At 38.7% G+C, this 22,661-nt stretch overlaps 1 protein-coding gene across 1 annotated transcript in view; it reads right to left on the bottom strand.

Annotated features, from left to right (window-relative positions):
- Nucleotides 1–22,446, bottom strand: part of LOC115136019 (opioid-binding protein/cell adhesion molecule-like) — a 346,162-nt gene extending 323,716 nt beyond the window's left edge. Inside the window, exon 1 of the mRNA XM_029671347.2 lies at nt 22,145–22,446. Coding sequence (XP_029527207.1) covers nt 22,145–22,205 — 61 coding nt within the window. The 5' untranslated portion in view covers nt 22,206–22,446. The remainder of the gene's footprint in view (nt 1–22,144) is intronic.
- Nucleotides 22,447–22,661: the final 215 nt, after the last annotated feature.

Raw genomic sequence — 22,661 nt, 5'->3', positions numbered from 1 at the left:
TAAAAACATAAAAGCCGCTGTTGAGGGTACACTCAGAGTGAGGTCTTCCTTAAGAGGTCCAGAGTTGGGGTGACTAGCAGGACTGCATTGAGTTGATAAGTGTTAAGTGAGTCTTAAGTGAGGTATCCTTGGATGAAATTGTTAATTGGCCAGTTGCGGGCCACCAAATGTCCAGATCTGTAGTACTGGGTTGATCACAGTAGGACTGGTGAGGTTAATGTATTGAACGAGGAACTAGAGTGCAGGTGGCACCTTGCGAGGGCATCTGGCTTGGCGAAGTTCAAATTATAGTGCGTAATGTGTTGATGAAGTGTTTTGATAAATGAGGTAAACAAGCCCTGCGTTACTATTGTTAGAGGTTATTGTGAGTGTTTTGTTTTGGGACCATGATAATGGCATGGGTTTCCCTGTTCATTTAGACAGGGTTTAAATCTAAAAACAGCTGAGCCAATGGATTGGTTGATGTGAGTTCCTAAGAATTTCTAATGTTCTATATGGATTCTGTGAAGATAAGAAAATATGTTGAATTTTATGTGTGTGTAATCGATTACTAGAGATTTTATTAAATAATACATTGACTAATATTCATATACTAACTTGTTCACCCAGATGTTTTCTGAGTTGGTCCCTTTTATGGATCACTTGATAAAGATGAGGTTTAAACATTATTAAAACTGTTTACAAAGTCTGGGCAATAGTCTCAGAAACTGATTGGAGTGTGTCCCCTTTTGGTTAATTTAGCCAAGGATGTAACTATAAAATGCTTTTGGGATTTTTTTTCAGTCCAGGTACTATATTTAACATGAAACTGCCCATAAGAGAAGTTGCTATATTTATTGAATAAACCTTTTTTCCATACAGTAAAGATGGCATCTCTACGTAACATACAGTGGGGCAAAAAAGTATTTAGTCAGCCACCAATTGAGCAAGTTGTCCCACAGAAAAAAAAAGACGAGAGAGGCCTGTAATTTTCATCATAGGTACACTTCAACTATGACAGACAAAATGAGAAAAAAAATCCAGAAGATCACATTCTAGGATTTTTAATGAATTTATTTGCAAATTATGGTGGAAAATAAGTATTTGGTCAATAACAAAAGTTTATTTCAATACTTAGTTATATACACTTTGTTGGCAATGACAGAGGTCAAACGTTTTCTGTAAGTCTTCACAAGGTTTTCACACACTGTTGCTGGTATTTTGGCCCATTCCTCCATGCAGATCTCCTCTAGAGCAGTGATGTTTTGGGGCTGTTGCTGGGCAACACGGACTTTCAACACCCTCCAAAGATTTTCTTTGGGGTTGAGATCTGGAGACTGGCTAGGCCACTCCAGGACCTTGAAATGCTTCTTACGAAGCCACTCCTTCGTTGCCCGGGCGGTGTGTTTGGGATCATTGTCATGCTGAAAGACCCAGCCACGTTTCATCTTCAATGCCCTTGCTAATGGAAGGAGGTTTTCACTCAAAATCTCACGATACATGGCCCCATTCATTCTTTCCTTTACACGGATCAGTCGTCCTGGTCCCTTTGCAGAAAAACAGCCCCAAAGCATGATGTTTCCACCCCCATGCTTCACAGTAGGTATGGTGTTCTTTGGATGCAACTCAGCATTCTTTGTCCTCCAAACACAACGAGTTGAGTTTTTACCAAAAAGTTATCTTTTGATTTCATCTGACCATATGACATTCTCCCAATCTTCTTCTGGATCATTCAAATGCTCTCTAGCAAACTTCAGACGGGCCTGGACATGTACCTGCTTAAGCAGGGGGACACGTCAGGCACTGCAGGATTTGAGTCCCTGGCAGCGTAGTGTGTTCCTGAAGGTAGGCTTTCTTACTTTGTTCCCAGCTCTCTGCAGGTCATTCACTAGGTCCCCCCGTGTGGTTCTGGGATTTTTGCTCACCGTTCCAAATACTTATTTTCCACCATAATTTGCAAATGAATTCATTAAAAATCCTACAATGTGATTTTCTGGATTTTTTTCTTCTCATTTTGTCTGTCATAGTTGAAGTGTACCTATGATGAAAATTACAGGCCTCTCTCATCTTTTTAAGTGGGAGAACATGCACAATTGGTGGCTGACTAAATACTTTTTTTGCCCCACTGTATAACGTCGTACAAAGCTTAACTTAGGGTTTTTCATCAAACTCATTTTGATTATAGAGCGAATGTGATGTAATAAAGTAATTTAAATATGTCGCATGAGAAAAGATAATACGTTATTATTAAAAGGCGCAAGACGTGGTTTTACATCAATGGACTGCTATGATTGCGAATAAATCCCCTTTTGCGCATGTGAAAATCTCTGTGGAGAAACACTTGGAGGAACTTTAAGGCAATTGTCTGTGAATTGTGTCGTTACTATGTGCCAGATGTTAAGATTACAGACCATTGTAATTGGGTTATTTGTGGAATTTCTTTGTCATTTCAACTGCATTTGGTCTATGGTTTTGACCAAAATCTGGGTTTCTAATTGCAATTCAACTGTGGATATGAATTTTATATATGCTTGTCAACAACAGCAAGTGTTTGTCTTATTACCTGTAGCCTAATCAGAAGGGATAGTTACCTAAATCTAATGCATTTTAATAATAGAGGATAGGCAATTACGATATGGCTGTGACCATGATCATCATTGATAACTAAACATGGGTATCATTTTTTGCATGATAATACAAGACTACAACAGAGATTGACTACAACAGTGGTGAACTGAGGTTGTGGGCTGGGAAGAGGCTCTTGGATTGTGAATTATTTTCGCTCCCTGTGAAATGTGTCTTTTCTTTGAGAATTGGCTGATTTATTTTATACATTTGGCGCATTACAGGTTATAATAGACGTTTGGTGAAGTGTGATGCAGAGGTTGGTATTAAACATATAGAGTAATATTGTTAGGGTAGACTACAATGTAAATGTTGCCTTCTAGTAAGAAGAGAATAATCATGTTTGGTTTATTTATTTATTTTAAAACTTACGATGGGTGACAGTGGCGAAGACATTGATAGGGAGGATTGATGTAAACTTAATGAGTGTTGATGCCCTCTTAACCCTGAAGCCAGCCGCACCAATGTGTTGGAGGAAACACCGTACACCTGGCAACCGTGTCAGCGTGCTTTGCACCCGGCCCGCCACAGGAGTCGCTAGTACGCAATGTGACAAGAACATCCCTGCCGGCCAAACCCTCCCCTAACCCGTCAATTGTGCGCCGCCGCATGGGTCTCCCGGTTGCGGCCCACTGTGACAGAGCCTAGACTCAAACCAGAATATCTAGTGACACAGCTAGCACTGCAATGCAGTGCCTTAGACCAATACGCCACTCAGGAGGACCTTATTTTAGTCATTTGAAGAAGCTGAGGTTTCAATACAAGGTTTAATGATTGAGCCTTGAGGTTGTAAAATAGATTAGCTGCGGTTGACCTCTAGCAGGCTGTAAGGGACACAGTGAGACATATGCAGCAGAGGTCTGAATAGTTGAATTGGAAACGTACTTTGACAGTTTCTGATTAGTGTTGCTGGGTTTTATAGTTTAGGTAAAACCAGTGAATTTGAGCAGGAAGTTGATGTATTCTAAAACTATAATCGGTTTCCATTACGTGGAACGTTGTCAAGCAATTAAAGTACATTGAAATAAGTATTGAATATTAAGCTGATAAGACAGCACCAACTTTTTGAAGGTCTTAGATTTGTTAAACAACAGCAACAAACAACTAAATTAATGCAACAGGTTGTAATGACTAGATTACCGGAAAGGGGATGCGGGTTTGTTTATTTTAGAAGGGGTCGATTCCACTTAATGAAACACTATTATCTGATGTGTTTAACTTCTTGCGTCGAGCCATCCCGGATCTGGTATCGTGACTACAGCCTCAAGCTCATTACCATAACGCAACGTTAACTATTCATGAAAATCACAAATTAAATTAAATGAATCTATTTGCTCTCAAGCTTAGCCTTTTGTTAACAACACTGTCATCTTAGATTTTCAAAATATGCATTTGTGTAACAGTATTGATAGCCTAGCGTAGCATTTAGCGTTAGCATTCAGCAGGCAACATTTTCACAAAAACCAGAAAAGCATTCAAATAAAATCATTTACCTTTGAAGAACTTCGGATGTTTTCAATGAGGAGACTCTCAGATAGCAAATGTTCAGTTTTTCCTGAAAGATTATTTGTTTAGGACAAATCGCTCCGTTTTCTGCGTCACGTTTAGCTACGAAAAAAACCTGTATCCAGGATTGTGTAAATCTATCCGCAAGCTCATTAGCATAACGCAACGTTAACTATTCATGAAAATCGCAAATGAAATGAATCTATTTGCTCTCAAGCTTAGCCTTTTGTTAACAACACTGTCATCTCAGATTTTCAAAATATGCTTTTGAACCATAGCTAAACAAGCATTTGTGTAACAGTATTGATAGCCTAGCATAGGATTATGCCTGTCTTTCAGCATGCAACATTTTCACAAAAACCAGAAAAGGAGTCAAATAAAATCATTTACCTTTGAAGAACTTCAGATGTTTTCAATGAGGAGACTCTCAGTTAGATAGCAAATGTTCCGTTTTTCCAAAAACTATTATTTGTGTCGACTAATCGCTCCGTTTTGTTCATCACGTTTGGGTAAAAAAATAATAATAATAATAATAAAGTCATTAAAACGCGAACTTTTTTCCAAATTAACTCCATAATATCGACAGAAACATGGCAAACCGATGTTTAGAATCAATCCTCAAGGTGTTTTTCACATATCTATCGACCGATAAAATCTTTCGTGGCAGTTGACTTTCTCTTCTGAAGAAATGGAACGTGCATGGACCTACAGATTACGCAATAATTTCGACACAGGACACCGGGCGGGACACCAGGTAAATGTAGTCTCTTATGGTCAATCTTCCAATGATATGCCTACAAACACGTCACAATGCTGCAGACACCTTGGAGAAACGACACAAAGGGCAGGCTCATTCCTGGCGCATTGACAGCCATATAAGGAGACATTGGAACACAGCGCCTTCAGAATCTGGGGCATTTCCTGTATGAAACTTCATCTTGGTTTCGCCTGTAGCATTAGTTCTGGGGGACTCACAGATAATATCTTTGCAGTTTTGGAAACGTCGGAGTTTTGTCTTTCCAAGGCTGTCAATTCCATGCATAGTCGAGCATCTTTTCGTGACAAAATATTGCGCTTAAAACGGGCACGTTTTTCAGATTATTGCATGGTAGGCTTTTTCCGTAACGTTTAAAAAAATCTGACACAGCGGTTGCATTAAGAACCAGTGTATCTTTAATTATATGTAGAACATGTATCTTTAGTCAAAGTTTATGATGAGTATTTCTGTTATCTGGTGTAGCTTGGTGTAGCTCTGGTGTAGCATTTCTGAACATGGCGTCAATGTAAACCGAGATTTGTGGATATAAATATGCATATTACCGAACAAAACATAAATGTATTGTATAACTTGTCATATGAGTGTCATCTGATGAAGATTTTCAAAAGGTTAGTGATTCATTTTATCTCTAATCCTGCTTTTGTGACTCTATCTTTGGCGGTGGTAACATAAATACATAAATATATGTTGTGTTTTCGCTGTAAAACATTTTTTTTTAAATCGGACATGATGAACAAGATGTTTATCTTTCATTTGAGGTATTGGACTTGTTAATGTGTGAAAGTTAAATATTTCTAAAGAATATTTTTGAATTCCCTGCGCCACCTTTTCAGCTGAATGGGGGGGTGGAGTTCCCCTCGGGGATCGTCTTGCCATAACAGGTTTTAAGGGTTTGAATGACTTCTGACCTCCAGTATGGTTTGATCGCCCTCAATGCTCCTTACTTTTTCGAACATTCTGTTAAAAATTGCGCAACATTTCAGCGTCCTGCTACTCATGCCAGGAATATAGTATATGCATATGATTAGTATGTGTGGATAGAAAACACTCTGACGTTTCTAAAACTGGTTAAATCACGGCTGTGACTATAACAGAATGTGTGTTTCATCGAAAAGCACAAGAAAAACTGATCACCGAAAACTGGAAAAAATATCAATGCGCCACTTGCATGTATTGTCTATGGGAAAGCAAATTACATGGGGCTGAGATTGCAAGTCCTACAGCTTCCACACGATGTCGCCAGTCTTGTCAATTGCCTGGGCTTTGTTTCTTGGTCAAACGAGTAAGAGAGAGCCCATTCCTTCCGGTCTCCGACAGGATGTTTTGGAAGAGAAATTGCGGAGCTATTGAATACACATCGCCCCGTGATCAATTTGATAGATTATTAACGTTTACTAATACCTAAAGTTGGATTACAAAAGTATTTCGAAGTGTTTTGTGAAAGTTTATCGTCGACTTTTTTAATTTTGAAAAATGACGTTGCGTTTTAAAACAGTGTTTTTTCCTGGATCACACACTTTTCATAGATCGATATTTAGGGTATTTATGGACCGATTTAATTGAAAAAAAGACCCAATAGTGATGTTTATGGGACATCTAGGAGTGCCAACAAAGAAGCTTGTCAAAGGTAATGAATGTTTTATATTTTATTTCTGCGTTTTGTGTAGTGCCGGCTATGCTAATTATTTTGTTTACGTCCCCTTCAGGTATTTCGGGGTGTTGCATGCTATCAGATAATAGCTTCTCATGCTTTCGCCGAAAAGCATTTTAAAAATCTGACTTGTTGGCTGGATTCACGAGTGTAGCTTTAATTCAGTACCCTGCATGTGTGTTTTAATGAACGTTTGAGTTTTAACGAGTGCTATTAGCATTTAGCATAGTGCATTTGCATTTCCAGATGGCTAGAAGGGACGCATGCGTGTCGGGTGGGCTTAAGAGGTTAAGGTAATTTGTAATATTGATTTGAAGGTAATTTGTAATACTGATACTTATGATAAAGTTTATAGTTCATGGACATATTTGTGATTTGGACCAACAGGAAGAAGGAGAGGGCGTTGCCTTTGACTATATGTAGGCTGTCTTAAGTCTATTTCCCTACAACTGTATAGGTACAATTATTTCTTTATGGAGTTATTAAGGGTAGTGTTTCTATTGTTCAATTTTTTTTATTTTGACAACCAGTGTTGTTTTTTAAAATGGGGGAATTGCTGATGTTTTTGGATTGGAATTTACACACCTTGTTCGATATGTAGAAGTGTCTTGAGTGATATATGAAGGAGTGTGCTGTTTTGTTATATGTTCTGTTTTGTTTGCAATACAAATCTCAATAGATTGGGTCTGCTGGATTTTTCGGATTCTCCCGAACGGGTTAGAGGTCTAACTTTCTGATCCTGTGGCGCTGTGATGAAGTTGACAGTGTGATGGGGAGTATAAACAATTTTTGAAGAAGAAAAAATCAACAGAATGTGTTGTTATTCTCTTTTTCTCTTTTTTTTGTATTACGAGTAATTGGTAAAAGTTATAATTCGTCATATAGTAAATGCTTGTCTGGATTACCTTAATCAGAAATTAACTGAACTAAACTCTTATCATGAAAGGTGACGTCAGATGGTGTCTTGATGCATGGCCGGGAAAATTTGGGCGAGAACGGTGTGAACCTCAAAACCCTCTCTAACCGGCTGAAGAAGAGTAACAAAGGCATTCAATACAGTCTTGTCTGCACCACTTCTTCCGAGAGACCTGAGTCCGAGCCATCAACCAGTGTGCAGCATGCAATCAAAGCTGTCAACTGTTTTTTTTCTCTCATGTCTTTTCTCTCAGGAGTGTGACAGGAGTCCACGTGTTGTGAGCATGGAGAGCGATCTGTTCCACACTTCTATCATGTTGCTGCTATGCTGGTTGGCAAACGGCCAAGATATAATGTGTGGTAAAGGTGGTGGCAGCCCAGGTGAGAAACTGAAATAGGGACATTATCATGGGCCATCCACAATGAACTATGAAGCTATCCGAAAAAGAACCAATGAAGAGACGCCAGAAGATTTAGTGCCTGAAGGGGGGGGGGGGGGGGGGTTGGTCAACTGTGCCCAAAATTGATTTTGACTTGTCTAAAATTGTTTATATTATCAGGTTGATTGAGGAGGTCTAAACACTGCTAAATGTATAGTAATTCAGAATAAGAATGCATTGAGATACCGATCTGTAATTATATTCGTGATTGAAAAGTTGATTATAGAATTATGGACAATTATACTGTATGCCTCTTAGAGCTACCCCCCTATTTTTTCAATTTCTGCCTGAAGACATACCCAAATCTAACTGCCTGTAGCTCTGGCCCAGAAGCAAGGATATGCATATTCTTGGTACCATTTGAAAGAAAACACTCTGAAATTTGTGTAAATGTGAATTGAATGTAGGAGAATATAACACAATAGATCTGGTTTAGATAATACAATGAAAAAAAACATATGTTTTTTCGTTTTATTGTTGTATAATCATCTTTAAAATGAACAAGATAAAACAAACATTCAGATAGGATGATGGGGACAATTTCAGTGAAAACTATAAGAGGGCAACAGTACTTGTGCAAAGTTTCAGAATGATAACTTCCAAAATGAGTGCGCTGCTACATGACATTTATCATGAAGTCACCCAGGTGTCCCACACAAGTAGCCCAAATGTACCCAAGTGACCAAATTGGTGAAGGTATAGATTTTGAAACACATAACTATATACAAAATGCCAAAATGGTATTCTAACACACACACCCCAAAAATTGAGAAAAAAATATGGGAATAAAACATGTGCATTTACAAAATAACATGGGTAACTATTTACACACTTTCAATATTTGGAAGACCCTCAGTCCTCTATCAAATCAAATTTATTTATATAGCCCTTCGTACATCAGCTAATATCTCAAAGTGCTGTACAGAAACCCAGCCTAAAACCCCAAACAGCAAGCAATGCAGGTGTAGAAGCACAGTGGCTAGGAAAAACTCTCTAGAAAGGCCAAAACCTAGGAAGAAACCTAGAGAGGAACCAGGCTATGAGGGGTGGCCAGTCCTCTTCTGGCTGTGCCGGGTGGAGACTATTACAGAACATGGCCGAGATTTTCAAACGTTCATAGATGACCAGCAGGGTCAAATAATAATAATCACAGTAGTTGAAGAGGATGCAACAGGACAGCACCTCTAGAGTAAATATGAACAGTTTAGGGTTCCATTGCCACAGGCAGAACAGTTGAAACTGAAACAGCAGCAAGGCCAGGTGGACTGGGGACAGCAAGGAGTCATCATGCCAGGTAGTCCTGACGCATGGTCCTAGGGCTCAGGTCCTCCTCCGAGAGAGAAAGAGAGATTAGAGAGAGCATACTTAAATTCACACAGGACACGGGATAAGACAGAAGAAGTAGTCCAGATATAACAAACTGACCCTAGCCCCCCGACACATAAACTACTGCAGCATAAATACTGGAGGCTGAGACAGGAGGGGTCAGGAGACACTGTGGCCCCATCCAATGAGACCCCCGGACAGGGCCAAACAGGAAGGATATTTATTTATTTTATTTTATTTATTTATTTCACCTTTATTTAACCAGGTAGGCAAGTTGAGAACAAGTTCTCATTTACAATTGCGACCTGGCCAAGATAAAGCAATATAATATAATAATATAATATAATAATAATAATATATATAATATAATATAACCCCACCCACTTTGCCAAAGCTCTACACAATATTGTGCTGCTGATGCCAGATGCCATAGCAGTCTCTTTCTGCTGTAAAGTGAGTATCAACAGGTATAATAAACAGATATATATATATAGAGTACAGGGAACATAAGGTTGAATATATTATTATAGACCTGCTAGATCTAATGTATCTTTTATATTATGACATTTCAGCTAGATCTACTGTCTCTATTATATTACAACAGACCAGCTGTATCTACTGTCTCCATTTCACGTTGGCCATTGTTGCGGGCCTGCGCTCCCCTCAACAGCCTCAAATAGGCTATTTCATGTGGGTTGGGGTGGGGCGGCAGACACACGCATCTCACATTTCATTTACATGACATTTTTATATATTGCTTCTAAAATTAAAATAAATCACAAATAATATTTTAGATTATTAATTTCAAACAAGGGCATTAGCATGAGAAGAACTTACCAGTCCAAAACATGTCCTCTCCGTTCAAAAAATATTCCTCCACTTGGGAATCACTAAATGAATCGTCCTACAACAATCTCTGTCTCACTTTTCAGATCAGTTTCTTCTAAAATTGTGGGTACACCTGTATATCTAGACTTCGATTAAGCTTTCCCTGACTTAGTCGCCATAATGATTGATATATAAACAGCTAAACAGCTGAATCGGCGCGTTTACCAAACAATGCAGTGCGTAATATGCATAGCTCCTTCCGGTATAAAACTTCAATGGCAAATGACTCTCTTTACGCCAGAGTTTACTACATGGGTTGGTCTTCCAACACATAACCATTGCATATTGACGTTTACCTCAGCTCATTGGCTATCTACCCAGCTAGATTTCAAGATTATCAGTGGTCATTGGGTTAAAATACAGTCAATCAACAAAACAGTGGTCATATCATTGGTGCACAGCGATGTCATTACTTGTTGTCTTCAAATCGATTTCTTTCAGTCAATACGTCCCACGAAATGGCCCATCACGCTTGGTTGTGTTACAAACAAACCAGTTGATTGCAATGAAACCAAACATGACTGGAAAAGTCACATTTTGTGTGTGTATTTACCCTCGAAGGTGTCGTCGAAAATGGAATGAGACGGAATTCACGACACAAGCGGTTCACAAAATGTTTTGTGTTAGGCTATAAAAACAGATTTTATCAAACAAAAGATCATTCATTGTGTAACAATGAGCATTGGGATTGCAAACAGATGAAGATCGTCAAAGGTAAACAATTTATTTTAATGCAGTTTGTTAGCCTGTGCTGGTTGAAATAGTTTTTTTATGGGGCTCTATCCTCAGATAATCGCATCGTATTCTTTCACAGTAAATCCTTTTTTAAATCTGACAACGCAGTTGGATTAGCAAGATTCTAGGCTTTCGATACATGTGAGACACTCCTATTTTCATGAATGTTTAATATGACCATTTATGTAGCGATCACCGTATGTTGTGGAATTTCAGCCCGCTACCGGGATCCGTGCGCAGAGAGGTTAATATAAATGTACATTCTGCCAGTGTTGATGTGTGTTAAGTTGAGGGTTTTAACTTTGAGTCATAGCACCAATGTGAATCACTGAAGAATGTCATTCCACATTTTTAATTGGGTTTTGACTATGATTTGGAAACTGAATGATTAAAAAAAACGGACTAATTGATTTGAGTAAGTTTTTAGTATGTTAATAACTATATGAGTGAAGCAATTCATGTTTTAGGTATTGATTGTTTTGATTGTTGTTGTACTAATTGTGACATGGGTAAAGAAGTTGTGTGAACTAAAGATTTTGACACTATTCTCAGCATGCCCTGGTGAATGGAGAGGGGTACTTTGATCCCGAGAATGAAACTGATCCGAATCTATTTGACATATATCCATTACCAAAGTACATTTTTGATGATAGTGATAACACTCAGGAACTATAGCAGGTATGGTGCTAATGGCACAAAGAGACTATAGGAGTTGCCTTATAAAAAGTGGAATCATGACGCTTGTCCTGGGTCATGTTGATTAGGCACCAACACAATATATTTGACTTAAACTGGGATTCTCTACCTGGATTTGTCCAACAAGATATTCTAATTTTAGTTTCTGGGATGGAAATAGTTATTTCCACTATGCTCACCAAGGGGAGTATGCTCAGTATCAACATTATGTTTTGTTTCATATTGATGAAAAAACTCTGATTTAAATTGCTGATAATTTCTTAATGATATTTTAATGTTTATATTCCCAATGAAGGTTAATTTTACATTAAGGTTAAAGGCTCAATGAACCAACGGATGGTAATTTACAATAGTAGTATACTAGTGCAAGGAAGTCATTTTTTTCATATATCTTTGAGTTAACCTCTTTGTGCTAGGAGGCAGTATTTTGACGTCTGGATGAAAAGCGTGCCCAAGGTAAACTGCCTGTTACTCAGGCCCAGAAGCTAGGATTTGCATATAGTGGTAGATTTGGATAGAACACACTCTAAATATTCTAAAACTGGTAACCTCACTAGGGTAGGGGGCACTATTTTCACCTCTGGATTAAAACGTGCCCAAATTAAACTGCCTGCTACTCAGGCCCAGAAGCTAGGATATGCATAAAATGAGTGGATTTTGATAGGAAACACTCCAATGTTTCTGAAACTGTTAAAATAATGTATGTGAGTATAACAGAACTGAAATGGCAGGCAAAAATCTGAGAAGAATCCATCCAGGAAGTGGGATTTTAAAAATGTTTGCATGGTATGCTTTCACTGTCAAGCCTTTTTGAAATCTGACACAGTGGTTGGATTAACAAGAAGTCCATCTTTAAACCTATGTATAACACTTGTATGTTCTATGCATTTTTTTTAATGAGTATCTCTGTTTTTTAATTTGGTGCTCTGCAATTTCACTGGGTGTTGGCCAGGTGGGACGCTACCATCCCACACCCCCTAGAGAGGTTAAATAATGTCTGAGTATAATAGAACTGATATGGCAGGCGAAAACCCGAGAACAAATCATAAAAAATATAACCTCCCAGATTGCAGTTCCTAGGGCTTCCACTAGATGTCAACAGTCTTTAGAAAGAGTTTTAGGCTTGTTTTTGGAAAAATTAGATAGAATGTAATGGCTCCCATTTTGGCTGTAGTGTTTTCATGCGCGTGGATGAGAGCGCGTCCTTTGTTGTTTATCTCCGGTAAAGACAATAACGATTCTCCGTCTTAAATTTCAGTGTTTATTCACATATTAGGGTACCTGAGGTTTGATTATAAACCTTGTTTGACTTGTTTTGAGAAGTTTATTGGTAACGTTTGGGATTCATTTTGTATGCATTTTAAAGGAGGGAAACCGAGTGGATTATTGAATTTATCGAACAAAAGGACCCAAAGGACCATTTGTGATGTAGCTGGGACCTTTTGGAGTGCCAACAGAAGAAGATCTTCAAATGTAAGGCATTTATTTTATCGCTATGTCTGACTTTCGTGGTGCACCTGCCTGGTTGAAATGTCTTTTTAATGCTTTTGTGTGCGGGGCGCTGTCCTCAGATTATCGCATGGTGTGCTTTCGCCGTTAAGCCTTTTTGAAATCTGACACAGCAACTGGATTAACAAGGAGTTTTATTTTGATGTATGACACTTGTATTTTCATGAATGTTAATTATGACTATTTCTGTCATTTGAATTTTGCGCTCACCGAATGTTGTCGAGGTCGGTCGCTAGCGGAACACCTGCGCCAGAAAGGTTAAAAGTTGTTTGATGCCTTATATGTTTTCTGCGTGTGAATTCATGTTTTTAAATCTTGTAATTTTCTTTTAAGTTGAGAGAATTCTCAAAATGGGGGAATGTGAGTGTGAAATTACAAGATTATGTTAACATACTGTTATTGCATCAAATGGTTGTTTAATGGATTAGAATATGGTTTTTAGAACACTCATCTGTGTGTGGTCTTCTGTGTTGGGCCGCTGGGGGCTTAATGCTGACAGTGGATTTACGATGCCTTCGGTGATAAAAACCTAAAGACCGCATTCCATAGCATGAGTTGGTGTTTGTGTGCTGGAAGGTACCAGGGAGAGATGGCTTGGGTATGTGTTTCTACACAATGAGAACAGTCTTTACAGCAGATACTGTCTGCTGTGAATGATTAGTATCTTTCATATGAATCCTAACCTTGTGATCTATTCCAAACATCTATTGTTTGTCATGAACATTCAGGAGGATATACTTTGTTATAAAATGCTGTGGCTCAAAACCGCTCATTGGGCTCTCAACAAATCATCTAGGGGTGGTTCGTCGACCAGCTTCATTATTGCAATAATTAATCAATGTTATTAATACGTTTTGAATAAGGTAATATTCTGATTGGTGATATTGGTGATATTCTGACCTTGTCTCTCCTCATAATTGATTAGTATTTCCACGACAAAATGCAAGGTGTTTAATGTGAATGATTACAGATCATTTTTTCATACTGTCTATTTTTTTATGTTTTCTATTCTGTTTTCTAAAAATACATTTTAAGTATATTTCTTTTTAAAATGGTCGAAGGGGAGTGTAAGAATATTTGATAATAAATACACAATGCAGAGGACTAAAGTCCAGAGGGAATTCATGATCAATGGAATTAGTTGTTTTTCTGTAATGGGGAACTGAAGATAAATGGGGCAGGGACACGGGAAGTTCATAGCTATGTGGCAAGTTCTCGTTGGTCTGAATTGTCTATACATTAAGCCTAAAACGGGATACTTGTTATTTGGCCATGTTCCCAATTTTACTGTAAGGAATTCTATTTGGTCAATCACAGGCTAGGGTTGGGGTATAAACTACATTCTGTCTCTTTGTTCAGGGGATAAACCATTGAGGACAGGGAAGAATGAACATCTGCCATCTACTTTCCAGCATAACAACTATGATTTGTTCCCTTTGAATAAATATATTTTCTCCTGATTTGCTTTGGGGTCTGTGTTATTGAAGAATAACATCAACTGCTAACAGTAGCCTACTTCAAGTACTACTTGACTTGTAGCTACCCTAGATAGCTGTATTATTTTGGTTTGGCTTTTTGATATGTTTCAGATATGGACTGATTAGCATCCTCTTGAACGAACAGTGTGCTTACTTTACTGCGGGAAGACATTGATCTGTTTGTTGCTACCCTCTGGACAGTAGACCATTCGAATAGCTAGTAGGCAAGGTTTTGTAACCTTATTAAGTCCTACCTGCTATGGTTGGTTTTAGATGAATTGGTATGCACACGTTTTGAGGTAGAATTACTGTGTTCAGGGAAAGGGGCGATACCCAGTTTCGTGTCTTTACTATCATTAAACTGAAGATTAATCTTTATAAAATAACTCTGTAATTATTATTACGTGATTAAACTGATTAGTCATGTAACTGTAATTAACTTGGAAGTCGAGGCACCAAGGAAAATATTCAGATTACAAAATTAGAATTTTCCTAATACATCTTTTCAGATATTTTCATATCTGATCAATAGTCTTCTCAATTAATGAATTATTTATTTTACCTCACGTTAGTCTCATTCCAAACGTCGTAAATTGTTGGTTATCTGCATGAACCCAGTCTTCACTATGAGTCATTCATACATCAATTGTCTTAAATCATTTATTTACTAACTAAGTAATTCACAGAAATGCTTAAACAAACAGTAGATAGTTACAAGGAAATGATAACGGAGTTTCCCTAGTGGGATAAACTGACATCGCGACTTGGTGTAAAAAAGGGAAGTGGGGGTCGACTGAGATAAGACAACACACAGTTGATAATTATTACAATTGAAATGCTAATCTTTTGCACATGAACGCTCACTCATTCGGGAAAAATTGCAATCAATATTAATATTTACGCTCAGTGTGTTGTCAGGATCTCTGTTTAAAAGTTTGTTTCTGTTTGTCACGCCCTGACCTTAGTTTTCTTTATTATTTTGGTTAGGTCAGGGTGTGACATGGGTGATATGTGTGTTTTTGTCTCATATAGGGTGTTTGTATTGCCTAGGGTTTTTTGTAGATTTATGGGGTTGTTTCCATCTAGGTGTTTATGGTTGCCTAGATTGGTTCTCAATTAGAGGCAGGTGTTTATCGTTGTCTCTGATTGGGAACCATATTTAGGCAGCCATATTCTTTGGGTATTTTGTGGGTGATTGTTTCCTGTGTCAGTATTTGTGCCACACGGGACTGGTTCGGTTCCATTTCACTTTGTATTTGTGGCATGTTCAGTATTTTCTATTAAAACGTGGACACTTACCACGCTGCGTATTGGTACGATCCTTGCTACACCTCTTCAGACGAAGAGGAGGAAATCCGTTACACTGTTGGAGAGTTTGTCTGCCCTCTCTGTCGTGGTTAGAAGGGATAGTTCAGAGTGACATTCATTCATGTCGTTATGGATAGATGTTTCAGCGGTTGTCGGTCTTCGTGTTCAATGATACCGAATTCCTAGCTGCAGACTTGTAATTAATATCAAAGACTTGTTCTTATTCTGTCGGTATCGATAGTCTAAGAGTTTAACCATGTGGTATGGTCAAAAGATTCAGCCATCTACTCAAACCTTGCCCCTCACGTTATCGAGGTAAGCTGGTCTGCAACCTTTGTCCTCTCGTAATTGAGGGAAACATGGTCTGTTGAGAAATTCTCAAAATGGGGGTTTTATTCGGGAGCTGCAGAAAAGGGCCTGTCCCAGGATGACCGACCCTAACTGGGCTCATTGGCGGTCCTCTGATTTAGTTAAACTCAAAAGGGAAAAGGAAAGGGTTTCCTTCATTAAACAGTCCAAAATCACATTACACAATTTTACAAACAGTATCATCCTCATTCATCTAATACAACAATTAGATGTAAACCTAATATCTGAGGCTATTATATAAACAGCGTTATGGTAATGTGGTGGTATTGCTTCCCCTGAGTTTCACCAAATTGTACCAAACGGACCAGTTCGTAAATTCTTCACCAATCTTTTATACCTTCTCCAAAACATAAATGTTGTTTGGAAGAAATTATTTTGTTCTCTATGAAAATTCACTCTGTCTCTATACTGTGGCCATGAGGAGATAATCTCCTCCAGGAATTTACGACCTCTCTCTGACCACAGCAGCATGTGTGTAGGAGAGGGGGTGGGGCTTGCTGTACTCAAAGAGGGCAACGTCATGACACTAGTCTGTCCAAATGAATGTATTCAACTGAAATGTGTCTTCTGCATTTAACCCAGCCCCTCCAAATCAGAGAGGTGTGGGGGGCTGCCTTAGTCGACATCCACATCTTCGGTGAACAGTGAGTTAACTGCCTTGCTCAGGGGCAAAACAAACATTTTTACCTTGTCAGCTCGGGATTCAAACCAGCAACCTTCCGGTTACTGGCCCAACGCTCTAACCACTAGGCTACTGGCTACCTAATAATATATAACGCACGCTCCACTCTTAAGTTCAAGTTGATCTTCTTGACTGATGCCTAGGCGGTGGCTGCTATTGGAGCAGCTGCTGACCAGAAGACTGCAGCCAAGGCAGCACTGGTCCACACCTGTCTGTCGAGTGAGTACTATTGGTTGGTACTGTATGCTCCTTTAGGTTCCGCTTGCTGTGTAGGGTATTGTACTGGCCTGTGTGTTACAGTCTTTCACATGTGCAGTAGTGTTTAGCATTGTATTGCTTAATTTATCATTTGTGTCAACTTTGAATTCAATCTAAGCCACAGATTGTTAACTTCCTCCATTTTGTACTTGACCGTTATAGACGCAGACCCCAAGACGTTCAAGGAGCAGTTTGAGAGCAAAACATCCCAAATCTCCAATGATCCCAGTACTGGTTGATGTTCATCCTTAGGTGACCACACACTCTCTATTGGACCTACTGTACAGCTGGGGTAAGATTCTTTCATCATTCACACACGGTAGACTTTGTGTAAACCACCATGTTGTCAACAAAATGCTGTCCTCAATGCTAAAGTTGTATTGTTTATGGCTCAGTTTTGGTAAATTCTGTGATCACTCATCGTTTTAATTGTTGTGATTCACAGATACACGATGACCACGATTTCAATGCTTGCAACTGAGATGGAATGTGACCCCGAGTATGTGACCACACTGTGACCCCGAATATGACTTGACATGAAATATGTGACAATGACTGACCTTAAAAGGGGTGCAGATGCACACCAGCACCCCATTTTATGTTTATCCATCATCTCTATAAACCCACCCTACCTTGTTTATTTTCCCTATTCTGCTTCTTTCACTTGTTCTTCTCCTGATTTGATAACATCTAGACTCAGTAACACATTTAAAAGTGGTATGGTGTAGTTTTTGTTACCTATTCCCCCCATTGTATCTCTGTCATCCTCCTGCTTTATCTGAGGTTCAGACAATGTATGGTAAATATGCTGCTCACAATTGACAGCATAAACATAGATCTGTTTAATAGACAAGAAGGATGTTGATATAGCTGCGTTTAGGCATGGCTTCCTTGTTTAGAGTCTGGTAAGTGTGTTTCTCATTCTGCTGGAGTTGACCAAGTATTTTATATTAAACTTACCTAAAACATCCAGTTGTTTCTCCATTTGTAACTCACCCACCGAAAATCACAATATGCTGTTTTATATTTTGTGTTATTTGAGCTGTTCTGATTCTTAAAATGGAAAAGCAAAATAATCTGTGCGCTCTTGGATTGTAATAATAGTTCATTTGGTGTTCTTCGATGTCGCAGGTTTGTGGCATGAATAAATTAATAAATCATTTAATCTTTACTTCAAGTGAGATGTTTATGTTATTTATAAAAGGCTGAAGGAGAAATAGATCTGGTAAAATAAGGGTATATTGCTAATATCATCTAGATAGCTAATTAGCTATTTTCTTGGCAAAGATTTAGGATAGTATTCTATACAAGACAAGACCAAATGCATAATATAAGCCAACAATTATTATTTAAATAAAATATGAAACAGTAAATGAAAATGTTCAATATAAATGTTGTTTTGGATCGAGGTAGCTAGTAGCTAGAAATGACGTGCAGGAGCTTTCAGGGATTTGTAGCCTTGCATGATGTCAACTTTCCTGCTAATTTGCATGTTCAAATCTAAAGGTAAATATAGATTAATGTATTGATTAAAAGTCACCTTGTCCAAGAGAGATTTGCATGGTTATCAAAACGTTACACCAGGGAAAGCCTACATGAAACACAGACCTTATATGTGTTGAAAAAAAGATTGGAACCAATTCCGTGTTTGCCTGCTAGGTTTTATGGGTATTATGACGTGTCCACTGTTGGGCTCTATACATCACCCTGTAATTGAGGCAAGGATGAATACGATGAACATATCTCTTAGTGTGTTCAAAATAATCAGTCAGACACATTTCTGAGTAAATGCGCACCGGAGAATTCCACACGTGCCCTATTAAAAGTCTTCATTAGATGTGTTTGTACATTTGAGACGCTGTTATTTCAAGGCTCATTATCTTACAAATAGCTGAGAGAACAAAACATTGTGCTCCAGTCGCACAGAGCTGTCGAAGATAATGAATTGCATCGAGTGTGCACAATTGATAAGAACGCTTTGTGAATCAGCCGGCAAGTCTATAGCATTACTGTATGAAAATTAACAAGAGAACCCCAAACTTTAATGGGATCATATTAATCTTCCCACTCATACATATTATGAAAGCTTTCTGCAAGGACCATATAGACAGGTGGTTTGCGAAACACTTACGAATGCACTGTGTGGCACCTTACAGTCAGGCTGTAGTCATTTACTCAGGGCTGGGCGGTATAATGTATTTTACTATATATACCGGTATTGATCTACACACCGGTACGTTCTATAAAGTTATTATAATGTTTGAATTGTTATATGCAACAATTGTGTAATGAATCAAAAAAACGTTTTTCCAGTGGTAAAAGACTGCTAACAGCTGAGTACTGCTAGATTATGGAGGATTCTCTACCTTCTCTGTTGCTAGCACAACAAGTAAAAAAACAGAAGGCTAAAAAATTGTGACACCGTATGTAAATTAGAACAAATGAGTGCAGGAAATTAAGGAATTACAAGTGAATTCTGGAATTGAACCAATAACTATGCAAATGTCAAGCATTGGGAAGCACCAGAGTTTGAGGCTGCAAAATATACTTTAATTCCTATGAAATGCTCAAAAGATAGGACTGAATACTTAATTGACAGGTTTGTACTCCTATTATTTTTGGTTAAAGTTTGGATGACCACTATAAAACAAATCAGAATTGAAAAAGCCCATTAAAACCACTTACAATCCATTTGTTGCCATCCTAGAGTTATGCACTACCCATAATGTATATTTACAACTTTTTCTATTCAGAAACACAAAATACCATCTAATTACCGTTATACCGTCAGAAATTAGAAAAATACTGTAATATGATATTTTGGTCAGATTGTCCAGTCCTAATTTAAGTAATGTGGTCTCTCGTGTCTAATCACAGTTACTCGATATGACAGGTCCTGGATTCTACAGGAAATCACATCCATTTCCTTCAATCATTCTCATCTTGAGGGAAGTGACCAGTGTTTCCCACTAAGGTCTTTCAGGCAATATCCAATGCAACCAACAGGGTCAGTTTCATACACTGAGGGAGTATAGACTACATTTCAGTGTATTTCGGCTGAGATGTAGTATAAAACAAGTAGACACAGAGAAGCAATCGAAATCTATGCCAAATGATATACAGTACACAATACTATTGATTGAGTGCAAAAAGACTAAATGGATGCCACATTGACCTTAGCAGACAGAGTCCTTCATACATCTGTGAATGGCCCAGTGCGCTTGTACTGTTTATGAAGCTGGTTGATTTGATGAACTTTGACAAGGATGTAACCTGCTCTGGGCTGTGACGGAGAGAGTACAATAGTAATGGTACTGTAGGGACAGAGCATACAGATTTAGCTTATTCAGTGTTTCTACCAAAGTATGACCATACACATTTTTGACTACATCTCATTCAAAGAAAGGGTCCTAGTTGAGTAGTTGAATTCATGTTAATCACGGTGTATTGACATTTAAATCTTTAATTTCTATAATACATGGGGGTCTATGGGTAGGTGTGCCGGCATTTGAAAGACCAGGACACTGTAGATTTTCCATAAGATTATGTCAGTAGCTTGTTGTTGGCCAGGAGTATAAAATATCCTGCTATTTCTGTCGGAGTCTTAGGAGGAGATGGAGGAGTCATAGGGTCCATGGAGAAGTCTTACAGTCCATGGAGTAGTCTTAAGGGTCCATGGGGGAGTCTTACGGTCCATGCCTTAGCGTATCATTCAACATCCAAAAGTCAATAGCCATAGTTGCAGTGGAATATGAATAATCCACCCATTTGGCTAGAAGAGTATCAAAAAGGACCCTTCAATATTGTACAACACCATACCCACATTGAGTCTCCATTTGAGTGACTGCACTGCCTAGACAGCAGTGTTCTCCTGATGTCATTGTCCCAGTGGCGGGCGGTGCCCCTACTATAGGCCCTATGATGTCACCGTGGAACAGATGGAGTCTGTTAGTCATGCCGGATTGCTATTGACCCCAAAGCTCTCGGTGAGTAGGGCCACCACATGACATCTGCATTGCTAACTGTCCTGACTTTGCTGCGTCTTCATCCAGTACAAGCTCGGACACACCCCTGCAATGTAACTGTTTCAGCTTGTGCATGACTTTTAGAAGTGTGTGTGTGCGTGTGTGCGTGCGTGCGTGTGTGCTTGCATGCATGAAGTAGGTACAATGTGGTATATGAGGATTGTTTGGATAATGTACTACATTGGGCTAATCCTGAAAAATATGACCTACACAATTTTCAGAAATGTAGAATTTTGCTCCAGTAATATATCCAATAACAGAAGTAAATCAATTCAAATAGAAATGTGCCTCAAGCCCTTTCCAATTGTAATCATAGACTCTCTTTCCCTGAACATCAATTATGAAACACACACTCTCCTCTCTGTTGATTAACATGTCAAAGTCACTCACAAACGCTGCACGTCTAGCTGCGACCGACACGAATTATCCAGACCTTGAAGTCATGGTGTGAAAAAAGCGGTTCCGTTACCCTGGAGAATATAGGCTTCTCCTTAGACATGGCCCCAGAATGATCAATATTAATTTCCTTGGCTAGACTCAAAATGGGACAAAACTGGTTTTCTGCACTGTATGCTGTTGCCAATGCAAGCTTTTCTTTACGTTAGTTTCTGTCTACATCAAAACCCAATGGAAGCAAGTTTTGGCAATGCTGTGGGAGCTTGTGAGGACACAAAATTAAGCAAGTATCTCCTTGAGCTAAGACCAAAGCTTTTTAGTAGAATCAACAATAACTGGACCACTTTCCTCCACTGTATTTCATCTGAATATTTTACAACAGCATATATGGACAGTAACAGACCAATTCTTGGGAGAGAGAGAGGGAGAGGGGAGAGTGAGGCAGAGTGTGTGATTGTCAAATGTAGCTCCCCCGTAGAACTCTGTTGCTACGGTTTATCACTTTGCAACATTAGTACCAATACACAAGCAAGAGAGCTGTAGATGGTGAGAAAGAAAAAGAGAGGGAGAGTAGTCTTACCTGGGAACACGAGCAGAGCGAACACCCATGACAGGATGAGGAAACACATAGAATTATACATTCTTCCAATTTAATCTGTTGACACCGTTGAACACTTGTGCTTCTTCTTCGCCGTCTTCTTGTATTATAGTAGTGTTTTTTCTAACAGGAACACAGACAACAAGACAGTGATGTTTTGCTCTCTTTTGTAAATCTACAATTTTGGAGTTTATCCTTCGACTCTGGTGTTCTCTGTGCTGAAGGTTATTTAAATCCACTGCAAATTGTGGCAGCATGCAGCGACCGAGTCCTCATTCAGTATTCCCACTCACACATACACAGGGACCAAGCCAAGGGAGAGGGGTGGTCTGTCTCTGCTCTCCCTCTATTGGCCGAGGCTTTTGACTGTCAGTGCCATCTGGCTTGCTTAATCTAAGGAATGTGAAAAGATTTATACTTTCGATACTTAAGTATATTTTAGCAATTACATTTACTTTTGATACTTAAGTATATTTAAAACCAAATACTTTCAGACTTT

This window comes from Oncorhynchus nerka, linkage group LG10, assembly GCF_034236695.1.
Source record: "Oncorhynchus nerka isolate Pitt River linkage group LG10, Oner_Uvic_2.0, whole genome shotgun sequence".
Classification (NCBI taxonomy): Eukaryota; Metazoa; Chordata; class Actinopteri; order Salmoniformes; family Salmonidae; genus Oncorhynchus; species Oncorhynchus nerka.
This window is presented reverse-complemented; position numbering and strand designations above follow the sequence as displayed.